The sequence below is a fragment of the Amia ocellicauda genome, chromosome 19 (genome assembly GCF_036373705.1).
Source record: "Amia ocellicauda isolate fAmiCal2 chromosome 19, fAmiCal2.hap1, whole genome shotgun sequence".
Classification (NCBI taxonomy): domain Eukaryota; kingdom Metazoa; phylum Chordata; class Actinopteri; order Amiiformes; family Amiidae; genus Amia; species Amia ocellicauda.
The window spans coordinates 20083524-20099758 of NC_089868.1; the positions used below are offsets into that span (position 1 = coordinate 20083524).

The 16235-nt window shown below is 35.5% G+C and overlaps 1 protein-coding gene and 1 long non-coding RNA gene across 2 annotated transcripts in view; one reads left to right on the forward strand and one right to left on the reverse strand.

Annotated features, from left to right (window-relative positions):
• LOC136714495 (dihydropyrimidine dehydrogenase [NADP(+)]) overlaps positions 1-16235 on the forward strand; it is a 154743-nt gene that overhangs the window by 76768 nt on the left and 61740 nt on the right. The window contains exon 13 of the mRNA XM_066692023.1: positions 1782-1997. Coding sequence (XP_066548120.1) covers positions 1782-1997 — 216 coding nt within the window. The remainder of the gene's footprint in view (positions 1-1781; positions 1998-16235) is intronic.
• The window catches only part of LOC136714496 (uncharacterized), a 50325-nt gene that overhangs the window by 25128 nt on the left and 8962 nt on the right, over positions 1-16235 (reverse strand). The window contains exon 2 of the long non-coding RNA XR_010805030.1: positions 1837-2035. This is a non-coding gene — a long non-coding RNA (uncharacterized LOC136714496). The remainder of the gene's footprint in view (positions 1-1836; positions 2036-16235) is intronic.

The following is a 16235-nucleotide window of genomic DNA, read 5'->3' on the forward strand; positions in this document are numbered from 1 at the left end:
TGTTAGAAGGTAGTTCTGGTCAGTGGAAAGCAAAGTTAAGTGTTTATTTGTAGATTAAATTACCACTTGTACTGAAAAAGGAAGGGCAGCAGATTGCTTTGCTTTTACAGTAATGGACTATGGAAGGGGAAATGAATCAAGCAATTTGCAGGATGGTTTACAGATTAATTCCACAGATTGGCCAAAGATCACTTGAACCACCCAATAAGCACAGCCAGATCATTTTAAATGTGGCATATTCGCATTTTCAATAATTTCCCTATTGTTATTCAGGGTCTGTCTTCATAGAACCTATTCCAGAAGTATAATTTTCAAATTTATAGCAGACAAACAGTTTTTTTTATTTATTATTATTATTATTATTATTATTATTATTATTATTATTATTATTATTATTATTATTATTATTATTCTTAATCTAATGTATTTGAAAACCTTTTTTCTTGTGATGGAAAACTTTGAAGCTTGGATGTATTTTATGTACAAGTGCCCTGTATGTGTCCTGATTATCACGCTTTACAACATGATACATGTCAACTTGAATTCACAACACGTGAATGTTGTGGTTTTATATCACAGTCTCTCTCTGCTTGATACAGCCTTATTCATTATGCTGCTATGACATCATTAAAGATGCAATTATAGCTGCTTGATAAACGCTTTGCTAATTAAAGTGAGTTGATGTATGACTATTATTGACTTTCTTTGTATTTTGATCATATAAGATAAACCATGTGGAATTGGAAATCTCATTTATGTACCTACTCCTTTAAAATTGAAAAAAACACCCTAAAAATATGCAGTATATAAAGATGTTTCTAAATAGATGTATTTTTCTTCTTACACCTTATTTAGTGTATTATATTTATGTTTTGAATGTCTCAAAATGAAATTAGGCATACCCTCCTGAATTTCTACAAAACTATACATTTGTTTTTCTCTGATGCTGATATATGTATGTTTATACACATTAAACAACTTTATATATAGAACGCTGACATTATCGTTCATTAGAGTAATAAAGAACTACTTGAACACGCATGCACTGACACCCACGTTGTGTGGTCTAAATATATGAGTAATTACAGCATGTGCATCAAAGTTTTCACCGTTAGACTTCAACTTCAACAGTACAGAGTTGTTTTGTTTTGTTTTATTTACTGCATGTATTAGTTTCCGACATAAGATGCTCACATGCTTAAATCAAAAATCTGGTCACTTTATTTACACTTTACTATGATGATTAAGATACTAGCAGAATTATATCAAACTGTCGTGATATAGTGTTTTAAATTACGGTACCCACTGGACTGTGTTTTCAACCATAACTTATACATTATTGCAGAACCTGTCAAAGTATTGTATTTATTACAGACATAATAGATTATTTACATATTCATAATACTTCTTGTGCCTCGGTTTGTGTAGCGTTCCACACACAAGTGCCATTGTCATGAAATGTTGATTTAGGGAAGAAAGCATGATGCAATATTGCTTTAAGGCACCACACAGCCAAACAATGTCCACTGCAGTGATCAGCATGGATTTTATATATTGTTTAACCTGATTTAATCATTATCATGAGCTAATACTGATCCATTGCTGGGTGACTGCCTCCCCAAGATGCTTCCCTTTTCCATGTGAACATCTTCCCATCTTTTATGTGGTCATCTTCTCCATCTATCCATCTGTATCTATCTCTCTATATATCTCTGTATATGCTACATATATCGATCATAATATACACAAACTTATTAAAATATACATGTATTTTTTTGCAGTCCAAGCATGGCTTTGCTGTAGACAGCCATCCCCAGCTTCCTCTCTTCTACTCACCCATTGACCTGGTTGACATCAGCGTCGAGATGGCTGGACTGAAGTTTCCAAATCCGTTTGGCCTGGCCAGCGCTCCGCCAACGACCAGTACCGCCATGATCCGCAGAGCGTTCCAGGAGGGCTGGGCGTTCGCTCTCACCAAGACCTTCTCTCTTGACAAGGTAGGGCTGGGTAGGGCATCAATGAATCTTCAAAACATCTATATATTTAAAAGGTCACATATTTATTTGAATTTTGCAAGATGACATGTCTCTCATGTCAGGGTGACTCACATAAAGAGATTTAAACTAAAGTAAGTAAGGAGTGGATAAGTCAACATATTAAAAGGAAACTTTGACATCCGTTGGCCATATTAATGGTTGAATACATATGAAGCCAACTGTATGTATATCCTTCTGTCTGAAATAGTGTAAAGCCTCCCAGCACACTAAATTAGTTGTTGCAGAACGGGATTATATGGCTTTGATATTAAGTCACTCTTCTCAGGTTATTACAGTGAGAGGTTGGAGAACTAATATTTATCTTCCACACAAACTACTGGATCATGCCTCAATTGATTAGAAATATGAAAACCTAAATAAATTGTCATTTGAGTAGAAATACTTTTTTTTCGCTTTCATTGCGTCCCATTTTTATGATTTTCTCAACTTCTTAATAAAAAACCAACAAGTTTCTTGGCAGTTGTTTGACTACTATGTCTTTTAGGTTTTTTTTACCTTCATGCACCTTTTTTCCCCCGTTTGAATAGTTCAGAGTTTCCAAGAGACACCTTCAATAAGAGTACCGTAGAGATCATTAACTTTCCCATCCTGAAATCTGCTTATAATTATAAGAAAAAAATGGCAAAAAAAAAACATATTCGGAGAGTTCAATCAGCCGCTAATAGGCAGCCTCGTTGGAAACTTAACATTTGTTCTTTAAAAAAAGTCATGAATTGTTTATTAAGCTTTATTAGAAATCTTTTGTTTTAATTTAAGTTCTAATTCCGGCAATGTGGAAATTAATCAGCAACATCTGTTTGTTCTGTGCTCACTGGCATCCCTTGATTAGTGAAGCTAGAAATGGAAATGGTATGAAAAAGAACATCCTTTGTTCTGAATAGTAACAAAAATCTCTATAGTGACTCTAAAGGTTCATAACAGTAAATCATCCTGCAGAATAATTTAACTTGACCTGTAGCCAGCAACCTTGAAGCTATATTTTGATTGTTAAAGAACTCTTGTAGAGAAATTAAATTATATGTTTAATGCACAGACCGCATGAACCATTTGGTGCTGCATACTTTAATGAAATCCATAACCTGTTTAATGGACAGCTTCCCTTTCAAATCCAAAAGGTGGGCTACATTTTTTCCAGAATATTCAAAAAACAACATTAAATGAGTAAGTGGCTATGAATGTATACTTAAAAGGAGAAATGAATTAAGATATATTATTCTCTTCCTGTATAATTAAACAACATATAGCATTGATAGAACTTGTTAGCAACTCAACTTTTGAATTGAAGACTCAAGAATGTGACAAAATGTTTAAATAAACTGAAGATATCATAAGAAATATTAACATTTTAGAATACAGTTTTGATTAAGTGCAATTTGCCTTGCTTGCATACGATGGAGAAATTAAGTACTTACCAGGGGAGTTCAATGAGAATTAGTACCCTGCCTGAACATCTGTTTGAAATTGTATTATCCCATCCTACAGACACCACTGCTCCCCAGCTGAGGATTTCGATTGACAGCTGAATATTGCACTGATTTGGGCTCAAATATGTTTATGTGAACTTTGTTTCTTTTTTAGGATTTTTGTACATGTGTGCTTGTAGGCTGCTTTTTTTTTCCTACTTTACTCTTGACATTTGTAGATGCCAGATTGGGGTCTAATATACTGTTGCAGCGATAGGCTGTCAGCTTGCAGTGAAATACCAGCTGATATCTCAGTAAACAGAAATCATATTATTCTTTATTGTTTGCTCTGTGAGAAAGACTGTATGGGGCTTTCTTTAGGGAAATAGATAAATAAGTTCTTAATGTCAATATGAATGAACAGACTGCATTCTACTATCATTATACTTAAACATGAGGGACTTCTTTTTAATATCCTGTTCGTTGCTACTGCGTTCCTATCAAAACATTACCATGCCTTGGTATTGATAGTATTCAAGATGCATAGTGGATTTTCTATAGATATGAAAATCTTCTCGGGCCCTGTCTGGACCCAGCTAGAATGCGTACAGAATAACTAATTAGTTTACACATTCCCTTTCGCTGCTCCAAATGGAATTGTGTGCTTTTCGGATGTGTTGAGACAAATTTAAAGGAGCGCTCAAAAAGAAAAAAGAAAACGAGTCCGAAAGGAGGAGCTAGGTACTGCTTCTCTGAAAACTGCTTACAAATGCAGGCGGACCTGTGTTTTGCTTGTTCTTTTGTTCACGGCAAACAAGATATTGGACATTTGAATGTGTGATTGATAAATTTAGACTGTCCCTGGTTAATTAGAAAGCCTAAAGATCTATTTTTGTACAGCACATTGAACCAGGAAAACCAGGCAATCTTTGATAGATCAGGCCACAGGGGCCCAATTAGCACTTTGACTGATAAGTTGGAGATTAATCACTGTGCCATGTCACTGCCTTTCGTTTACGACATTAAAGTAGGAAAATAAAATAAATAAATAAATAAATTACATTTTTAATTGTTAATGAGACTAAAGTACTTCATGCTTACCAATATTATAGATAAGTTGAGGGTTGTGCCATGTGTTTTTTGTGGGGGTTTTCCAGAAATTAGCATTTTATTCATTTTTGTTATCTGACATATGATTAAAAGCACCTCACCATGGTTTCTGAGTCCTGCTTTGTCAAAATAATATCAAACAAATGGCTTGTGACTGATTTGCACATGATTCTAACTAATGTACGCAAGTGGATTAATATTACTTTTCAGAGTAGCTCAGAATATAAAAAAACTTCCATAAAAAAGACACTATATTTTGTTGTCTTCATTTATCGAGCAGTATATTATAGCTTCTGCAGATTATGCCACACATGCTGAAGCCACGCTTTTTACTATTAAAATACATTTTACAATTATTCTTTTGTGCACATTTTTAGAATGTGTAATTTGAATTAAAAATGCGGTAATCATGATATCAATTTGTAACCAGAAAAGTTATCTATTATAATACAGTACATATTCTTCAAATATGCATATTTCTGCTCTTGAGAACAGCTGAAGAGGGAATAATAAATTACTTAAAGATTGTGAATTTTAATGCAGGCTTCACACATTCTTCATTTAAATGTATCCATATGCCATACAAGGAAGGCAAACACACACTAACACAACATAAGACTATCCCAAATCAACACATGTACTGTATCGAAAATATATAATTTTTTATATTATCTACAAAAATATTGTGCCTGAATCTGAAAAGGAAAATGTATGATTTTTGTGTCTGTATCTGTTTATTCAATGGCATACCATTCTTAATGTATCCATTACCATTTTTTATCATACATGTGCAATTGTTCATTTGTACATATTGTCTGCAAACGCTGCATGATTCTGTGAGTCTTGCTGTGCTAATTAGTAATGCAGTTGTAGGGAAGGTAGGCAGTGCCAACCAGTATCATTTTTTTGAGGAATGGTGGTTAAAAATCATGACACAGTGAATATTTCAGGGCTGTGTTACAAATGTCTTACTGTATTATTTTTTGAAATCTCATTTGTACTCAAACGGACTGACTATAAGGAGCTTTAACATTACATCAGAAAACTCTGAAATCGAATTACAAACATCACACTGATCTGAAGCTACACTGTGATCGAAGTGAAAGACCTGATGACAAAGTTGAGGGGAGTCTCCAAGACAGTGGCCATATTTCAGATTTTTGTTCTGTTCACTCTTTCACAGACACAACAGAGGATGTCAAAAAGAGCATTGTAGCCTTGTGATTAACATGTAATAGAAGCATGTGGATTCAGGAGAGGAGACACGGACCGATATTCTGGACGTGTTTGTAAAAGTTCGATAATTTCCCGTTTTCCCTTGTGTTTACTGGGCTCTTCGTTCCTGCTCCATTCACACAGATTCGTTACCGCAAATTTGCTAGCATCTTGACTGGGTCACAAGGTGGAAAATTCCTAGTGTCGATATGCCGGCTTAGACCCTTTCATACAGACCTTTCCGGCGACAAATTGCCATGAAAAAGGCTGCAGCAGTTCCTGCGTTTCAGTCATTGGAGAGGAAGTGTCAAATGCCAAGTAGTAGCTGTCGGGTTTTTAAACGGGCAGCTTTCACTTTTGTAAATGTATATGGATGGTAGATAGCTTTTAAACATTACTCTCCTCATTGAAGCACAACAAAGCCCACACTGGAAAAAGAAACACTATGTAAATATTCCCACTGATGTCCAGAGAAACAGTTCAATACTGTATTAGTCGTAAAACAAACAAGGTTTTGACTTGGCCACTGCTACAACTTTTCCAAGTCTCCTTCTAGCCTCTCTGGGCACTTATTGTGAGGGGATAAAACCAAATAATTACAACTGTGAGGACAAAATCAACAGCCAGTGGTGATCACTGTTGTTTACTCACTGAGTGGTAACTCATAATGATCAGAGAACAAACTGCCTTCTTTGCAATTACTTCTCACCTGTAAGGCCATGTCGAGTGTTACTACATTGATATCCAGATCTGCCTCTCCTCTTTGTTCACTATTTTTGTTTGCAGTGGTCTGATGACTGTGTCCTGTAAGCAATTTGTTTTAGTTTTTTTCTCTCCATACCCATCAGGAATTTACTTTGAACACCACCACCATGGAGAGAAAAAACCCTGCTGGCATTACATTTATAAAAGTAGTCTTAAATAACTAAGTATACATCTATATATAGAGGAAAAAATGCCAACATGTCAACGTGAATCCAGGACAGAACTTTTTGTTTTGAAAGTAAGAATTTCAAAGCTATCATTCCAGCTTTATATGTTTTGACACACGAATGCTATCCATGCTCATTAAAATTCACAGCAATAATAGCCTACCAGCGCAAAACATTTAGTTAGTTAAATCTTATGCAGATGTATTTGTGTTTCAAAACAAGAACTATATATTTGGAAGAGAGATATTATATTTTATATGATATAACATATTGACCATAGCACCAGAGTGTAGTGCACCACACCATTTTCTCCCCGTGTCTCTCCCTTAATTGGATTGCAAAATGTGCAGTTCACACACTTACACCTACTAATTGATCATGGCTGGATGATGAGTTTGTTGCACAGGAAATGTGGGCACCGCTGAGGAGGTTGCCTTCTGATGTTGAGGTAAACGAAATGTACACAATAGATTGTCAAATGGAAAAATAGCTCTATCTTCCATTACTAATTAGTATTATTAATTGATGATGTGTCCAGGTAGTGTTTTACACATGGAGATTTTTAAGAATAAAATCATTATACTTGGTCTTGACTCCAAATGTGTGAAGAAAGCAGAGCTGTCAAAGCAGTCAGTGAGATCTGAGAGGTGTTGACTAATTGCCTGCTAATTACACAGTAAATTGTCTAATTAAGCTGATGGTTAATTAGGGTAAGCTTGCACAGCAGTCTTGTGGAATTTTTGTCGGGTGCCTGGGAAGCAGCTTGTGTAATTGGCAAACTGGCAGTGACTGGCAGAGAACATGACTCCGGGAAGCGCTGTGGCAGTGTGTGTGACAGAATCAGGATGCACTGCAAACAAAGTACTTGTCATGTGTACGGGAGGTTTTGTTATGTACCCAAAGCTCAAAGGCAGTTAGCAAGCCACAATTCAAATCTGAAACATTTTGTTTCCATTTGCTGCCGACTTTGACCTAAGCTAGAAGCAGATTTACAGTGTAGGAGTCCTGTTTTATATGTAAAGATGACTTTCCTGAATTCCTTTTAAAAAGTGTATAACATTTATTTAATTGATTATGCTAATCCTTTTTGTGAATGGGGTCGGAAAAATCGGCAAGCAGCACCTTGTGGATTATATGATCTGCTTAATTCAGCATTGCAAATGTGTATATCCCTATTGTGTTGTACTTCCTTATGACCAATATGCTTGTATAACATTTACTACAATTACTACTACTGCTATTAATAATGATAATTGAAATATTATATATGCGTATATGTGCTTTTGCTTTAAGAAGTATATATCTGCTTTATTTTCTCAACAAACTCTGCAGACTGCAAATACAAACAATACACAATTGAAAGCATCTCTAGGCAATCTCTACTAAACTGTATCACATTCAAGACAAGGTATTGCAGACTTGAGTGCCCAGAGGTATTCAAGGAAGGCAATTCAGTTTTATAAAACTGTGTCACTGATACAAAACTATGAGCCTGATTTTCACAGACTGATTTTAACTCTTTAAATGTTCACTGAAACAGAGCACAATTTTACTAACACAGAGTACTTTCCATTCGTCATAACATAGACACACTTTATTTGGATTTCTACGCCTTTTGGATTACGTTAGAGATCACCAAACGGCGCGTCAGCCCTAACATTCCTGTCGTTCTCTTTGTTGACATTCAGATAAGCTTTTAAATGTAAATGTCGTGTGGAAATTACTTTTCACCAGATATGTTTTTCTTGCAGCTTCACGCAACCTCATTGAACCTGTAGCCTCAATGAAACATCCCCGCACAGAGGCTTGAGTGATTGCATTAGACTTCCAACTCACACATTTAAAAACCTGTGAAGCAGGTTGAAGCAACACATTATAATGTACAATACCATACGCCCCTCAACGCTATGGACAACTTGTATTTATAGATGCAGAAGACCTTAATTATAATCTCATGATGATTAAGAGTATGTTTCTTCTGCTTAGGAAAAATGTAGATCTAATTACATCTTCGAACTGCATAACATTGCATTCTATTGTGTTTGAAGGCAATTCACGCTGTATTTTTAAAACGTATGCCCTACAGCATTGTGTATTTGCTTGCAGTTGGACCGAGCTTTTTATACTAAAAGGTCATCCCTTGTTTATCTTCCAACAGATTTAAAAGCTGTGGTTTGGAAATACAAAAAACCCCACATATTTGGCATGTAAAGTGCCAGTCACAGACCAGTGATTTTTATTTAACAAGCAAATTAGCGAAAGTAAAATTTATACTGCCAGATAAAAAAGTTAAATATTCTAGCCTCATTAACTTCAGTTACATGTTTACAGTATTTAAATATACCCATTAATTGGGAGATCAAAGCTGCGGTGACTACCTTGCATGGCTGAGGAGGCAGATAAATTGTGCCGCAGAATCAGCTTTGTTTTCTAATTTGATCAAAACTCTCCTCTTTATCAGGCTTTTTACTCCGTTCGTTATTACACACCGAATTTCTGTTTCTTGATGTCTCAGAAAGATGAGAATTATTTTAGTATTCTATCCTTTTTGTCTGTTGTAAGGACAACATGGTGAGGAACTACTGGAATTGGTATGAAAATCCTAGAGGAAAATCAGTATATATGTACAAAATCAACAGACAAAATAGACAGCAATTAAATAATTTGTGCCCTACTTTGTTTGAATTGAAAAGAAGGCTTAGCAGATTAAATCAAAGCAGCAACTGATTATTTTAGCACCCATGTTTGATATGACATACATGATATTTATTTTGTAATGGGACGTGCCCTGCAAGTGGAATGAGATTCTGTATATAAAACTGGCTCATCTATCTTTTAGATACAGCAATAACTATGAATGCAAGTCCTCTGTATACACTGGGAAGGTATCCAGAAGTGGCAACCTGTTAAGGAACAGATGCCAACCTGCCGGGACTCTTTGAAAGTTTTATTCTGCATTCAATTCAAATATGCCATCTTCTGTTGTTTATATACAATATGCCATGTCCTCAAGGCATATGAACTAAAATAAACATAATTGCAATTAAAAATATTAATACATACACAGAGACCTTTCTAGCATGTGTAGATTGGTTCATTTTAAGTAAATGCATGAATACATCCTTTTTGTGTTAATAAAATATATAAAAGGAAAAAAATGAATATTGTTTAAATATCTTGAAGACTTGTATTTGGAATAAACTAGCTATGGGCCTAGATTAAATCCACATTTTTTAATCTTGGAGGGGAACTGGACACCTCAGGCCATTCTTCGGTCATTTGATCAATGGTGACATGGTTCTAGTGTTGCCATGAATGGGCATCACACACAATCCTAATTTATTAAAACTACCCCCTATACTTGAGAGTAAAGACACAGTGGATCAAAATTCATTGCGTCATTAAAATTTGAAAGGGGTTTAACAAGTAATTACAGTCATGCATTATATATTCAAACCACTTCATCACCCAAAATCATGTGATATGTTATTAAAACTGGCCTGTGTATATCTTTCAATGATGTTGAAAAGTGAAAAATCTTCTTGAATTCTCAATTTGACATCTAATGCTTTAATATGTGAACATTATGTATTATGGAAAATGTTGGTATATGCCCACCTAAAATCAAAAAGTGAAAAGGTTGTTTATTTTAAAATATCTTTGAAGATGAAAGAGTAAATTCACACCTAAAAATAACAAAAATCCTTCTGTCTTGAGTTGCCTCCTGAAGAGTTCAATTATTTTTGCTTTGGGATATTTAAAAATTGACTATTGTGGATTTGTTTGGGGAAACAGGAGGCATACTTTAAGTTGTTGAGAGTTTGTGAAAGTGTCTTCTTGTCACAGTTGAGGAAAATGGAGATTAAAGTAGGATTGTTGGGCAATCCATGCTTGACATTAGCCATGTCTCCAGGCAGAAGCTTCTCCCTTCAGTGTCATTAGCATTTTCATTTTGAAAAATGAGTGTGCAGAGGAAGCAGTTAAAATTTTCAACCTATGGCTCAAATTATTGATTTCTTTAGAATATTGAAACCGTATTTCAAAGACGATTCTGTCAGTCTGTGAATGTGGGATGAGATTATCTATAGTAGTAATTGGTATAAAAAACCAAGCCGTGTCTCTGTGTTCCTCTCATTTTTGTTTAAGCCCTCCATTGCTTGAGCAGCAGTTTTTCTTTATTATGTTGTAGATTAGAAACGCAGTGCGAGGGACCAGTGACCAAACTGACATACAATTTCCTTCATCATCTATCACATGAGGTTCATATCCTTTGCGTTGACAGTAATGGATCAACTCGCGCTCGCTAAGGGTATTAGCCAGAGCTCTTTAAAATTTCCAACACGGCTACTAACATTGCTGGCAGAATTCAGGTGAGGTCTACACATGTTATTACTGTACGAGCTCCCTGAATATATTCACTGCATCGGAGAAAACATCTGCTTGGCATGAAATAGACCAGGGTGTTTTAATAAATGGGATGCTAATCTGAGTTGCTCTTCTGTTCACAAGTTAAACTGCTATTGATGGAACACTGGCATTCCTGGTCAACTTTTCTGCCTCAATTCCTGCCATCTTCTGCTGGTGATTTTCTTTGGGACTCCTTTGTCAGTTTTGTTCATGTTCTAAATGTTTCTTTTTATGATGCTTCTCATTTTTCTTTATTATGCAAGTCATTACTGTGTCATACAGTCTTGTTAATCCATTTCAACTTTTATTCTTGGTGCCACTGATTCTGAATCATCTCTGGTGACTAACTGCCTTTGGTTCTTGATGTACATACCAGATCTACAGCCATATTGTTCTATACATAGTTCAGTGTTCGGAGATTTCTATTCCATTCTTCGTAACTATGAATACATCTTCTCATGTTGCATCATGCCACCCTGATGACTTTTGGTCTTATTCCAATCATTTGTATTCCTTTCCATTAGTAATATATTTATGATGTTTAATAAATGGAATTTAGTGTTTTTAAATACAAAATAAAATGAGTGCATGAGTACATGTTTTTTTAACTACAACTCTTATCTTAATAAAGTTAGATCCCCTCTCTTTAAAGAATTGAGTCACAGTCGGTCTTATTATGGTTCTGTATATAATACAAATATCCAGTAGTCCTAACAGTTGGTCATATTTTCCTCATTCTAAATGTATGCTGATGAAAATATGACTTGCATTTTAAATTTAATTTCTATTCAGACAATTTGCTTGATTTAGGGCAGTGATGCCAAACATGTATACTTGGTCATTGAATACCTTTCTAGGTAAATTATGTTTTGAAAATATATTTTTTCTCATGAGGTGAATTATTTTTGTTATCCCTAACATTGAGTTTCCTTTTCCCATGTAACTGTTTAAAGTGAAGTTTCTAAAACGATTGTATGCCTCTAAAGAATTTAATTCAGAGGCAGACCATTGAAATTCAAGGCTAGTTCACATTGTATTCCACAATGCCTTCAGTATACAAGAGAGTTGTCAAATGTTTTATCAAGGCTAAATTTCAGTCTGTAGATTTGTTGGTTAGATGTGGTTGTGGATTCAAGGTTGCTTAGATTTATAAGTGACAGCTATAGAGAGAGGATAAGGGAGGGCTGAGGTTATCTTTGTCAGAAATCTAAACTAACATCAATAAGGATGAATCCCTCTACATAGACTGTTGCATTCAGTTCACACTTACCAAATTTAATTTGCTGGGAAGGCTTAAGGGAAACTAAATTAGCTTGTGAATTAGTGTTTTTTCTTCTTTTGCTGATGTTCGGGTTGGACTAATGAGAGTTTTTGCAGTTGTATGCACAACATGTGTCATATACTGTATCGCTTACATATAAGACTCTCTGTGGATTTTATTAAGCATGTATGTGAGCTAAAACAAGACTGTACAAATCGGAGTGTGACCTACATTCCTGTTTTTTTGATATCCATATATCTGTGTTGGGACTCCGCAGCATTAAATGCTTAGTTAGAATACACTTACGTTGTTGGCAGCTTCTCAACTGAATTCAACAGCTGAGCTCTTGGCCCGTTGGTTCCCTGTATCGCAGGTGTAATTTTAACAAAGGTGGCATTACCTGTTCTGTGTAAAGCAGTCACATGAAACTGATGACCCCGGTGTTCATGGACTAGTGCCAAATTAGGAGCTTGACAACAAATGCAACTGTAGTGAAACTGCTAAGGTGTTTATTCAGAAACAAAATTGGTGTCTGTGCCACGTTCAGATGTAGGTTGCAAAGTCAAAAGCACATTTTCAATAGAGGTATTAAGGTAAGGATGGCAACAGAACCGAAACACTAAACTCTCCCAAAAATTAAATGTAAATAATGCTTTTCAATGCATTTTACACATTTCTACATGTGCTAGACAGACAGGCTGATGGATAGATGGGTAAGACAGGAAATTGGGAGATATGAACCCATATCTATCTCCCATTAATGGTGAACACCCAGTAAATGGTTCCATTTGTTTTGCAGTTTAAGCTTAAAATGTGGAGTGGGATTCACAAATATTTACTGTCAGAAGTAAATTCATATCTGATTTTAAAACCTGTGATTATGATCTAAAATATTATATATTTAAGGGTACTTCATTTAACCGCTGAGCGTAGGTGTGATTTTGTGAAATTAGACAGTATTGTAATAAAATATAGTAATTGCTGTCTAGTAATGAAAATATAGCCCTTTCAGGCTCAAGGGAGTTGTATGTGCTGGCAAAGGTTTTTGCTTGATCCATTCAAGACAGTGTTAGAAAGATCTTGTTATCCATGCAAGGGCCGATGTAACATATCCATCCCCCCTCCCACACTGGCATGTGCTATAAAATACAGGATTAAATGATGGCTTACCAAGTGTTAGTGCTGCACTTTAGGGACAAAGATGAATTGTCTTCAGTACTCTAGAATTGCAGTCCTGCCATTTTTTAAAAAGTTACTGTTTATAAGCAATGAGTTGGATAGTCAGGCCGTGGAGGAGAACTAAAACAGCAAGGCTTTGATTTTTCTGTCATGGCTATTTGTAATGATTAATGTCTCGACTTCGGCTACTCAATGTAATTATAGCGTGTCTAGATTTTCTTGGTAACCAAAATGGTCACCCAACTCTAAAGACCTAAAAGCGGTGACTGTTTGCTGTATACCACGTAATTCTTAGTGACTTCAGTTTTTTGTTGTTCATCTGCAGTGATATCTACTTGGAAAAAGTCTACACATTTATGAGAGTATATTTGTCAACATCAGATGTATTTCAGTTTTTCTATCCTCATTCTACCGATGCTTATTATCAATCGACTTACTCACATACTTACATCATTTCATACATGCAATCATTGTGTTTACTATATTAATTATATGTAATATATATTTAGAGTTGCCTGGAAAATGAATTCAGGCAGAGATTTTGTGGATTAGGACTTATCTTCTGTAAATTTTAGGCCTGAGCCCTAACAGAGATAAAACCCTAGGTTTAATGAAGCAAACAGTTTGATTTTATTTAAAGCTGTGTTTTGGGGCTCTGAAAGTTCCTAATTTTGCCACATGCAAGAAGTTCTGTAGGTTAATGAGAAGTCTATTGTGTGATCTGGGTTTTCAAAATTATCTTATTCAAAAAATGATCAGGAGTGAAGTGAGGATTGCCGCAGTGCCATTGTTGCAAATGGTCTATATAACAATTTGTTGAAAACTGAAGAGACAAGCAATTTTGGGGAAAAGCTACTTGCTAATTGGCTTCAGATTATTGTGCATCGTTAATTTCCTTCCACTCCACACTTCCTTATGAGTTGTGACTTTTTTTCGCAGGCCAATTTTTCCCGAATAGGTAATTAGTGTGGCAATTAAGTAAGCAGAAATAACCACTGCTAATCATAAAGTATACACAGAAAACTGATCTGGAACAAGGAAGGAAAGAAAACTAAACACAAATGCACATTTTACTAAGTGCTCCTTTAAAGATTCCCATTTCACGATATGCATCTCATAATGCCTGTTCAGATGGAATGAAAAGACAGAAAGCAATGCAGTAAAACATATTTAATAACATTCAAGATTGTGTTCATGCATGATGCTTTTTATAAATACATGTTTAAAATCTTACAGAGTTGTTCAGGAAAATCAGTCAGTCATTTCAGGATACTTAATTTAGGATCACGAAAAGAGGGAAAAAAAAGATGAATGGGTTATGAGATGCCGAGTGAATGATCTAAAACAAGCTTATCAATATGGAAGTCACTAATCTCATTTCCCTCAAAATCAAAACAAAACACAAGCCTAATTTGTGTCTCTTGTAGAGAATTGAAAAGACAGAGAGTGGCCTCTTCGTGATTATTTGTCGTATCCGTGCTTTCGGTCTCGTAAAGGCAGAGAATTGAGAGACAATTCTACTTCAGAGTAGCAAAACATTGGGAACAGTGTTAGCACTAGCTTGTGGTCGAGTATGTGAGATTATCTGCTATCCCTTTATAAGTACTTGACCTTAGCAGCAAGAGAGAAAAGGCAGCAGTCCAGGGAAGGGGAAAGGAATAGCTGTATATCTCCTTAAGGGCAACAAAACATGGTTTTAAAAAAAGATGCATATGAACACGAGCAAAGGAAAGATTTATTCACTTAACGTTCACAGCCACTAACCCCAGCCTCACAGGATAATGACAGTTGTAGTCATGAAGATAATTGTGGTTGAATGATTTTCTGTGTCAGCTTAAAAATAGTGTTTTTTCAGAGGAATCCGGAGTAAAATTTAAATAAGGATTTGGTATGATAAGGTCTATGAAGCAACGACCGTGTAACTGCTATATAATAATTACATAAAATGTGACTTAAAGTGAGCCAATCAGTGGGGGGACTTGGTATGTATTGTGGTATAGCACACAACATTAGATTGCTATTTATCTTCTGTGTCCTCTTTCAAAAGGTTGTGTGCTGTATAGGAGGATTAAGGGTCTGTGCAGCCATGATAAAACCCTGTTAGCTTAAAAACATACAAGTAGCTGTTACCAAATCTGAACAGGCATGAAACAGAATGCATACGGCAAGATTGTTTTTTGACAGGTTACAGCATGTTATTGGACAGAGGGATAGTGTTATTTACTAACAGCTGGAAGTCCTTCATGGACATTTTGTTGAAAAGGATTTGAAAGGGTAACTCCTGTAGCACCCGGGCTGTATAAAAAGCTCGCTTCATCTCCTCTGTGAACATTTTAATCCGTCTCCTGCTTTCCATGAAAATGTTTGTAAATGTGCACAATAATGTTTCTATCCTTTTTTTCATTTTTTATATGTGGCGCATGTCTAGCAAGACCAATCTTTCTGAATACAATTTATTTGTGACACAAAGTACAAGAAACCCTTATCTTTTTCTACCGAGAGTGGCACCTGTGTTTTTATAATATGCCATTTCTGTCCCTTTGGGCAATTTCATGGTTTCCAGTTGTTTAATATTAAAACTCTTGTACAGAAATGTCCTGATAATAAATAATGCCACGGGCTAAATGTTCCCAGGTCACAACTTCATTAAATACCGACTTGCAGATTTGGC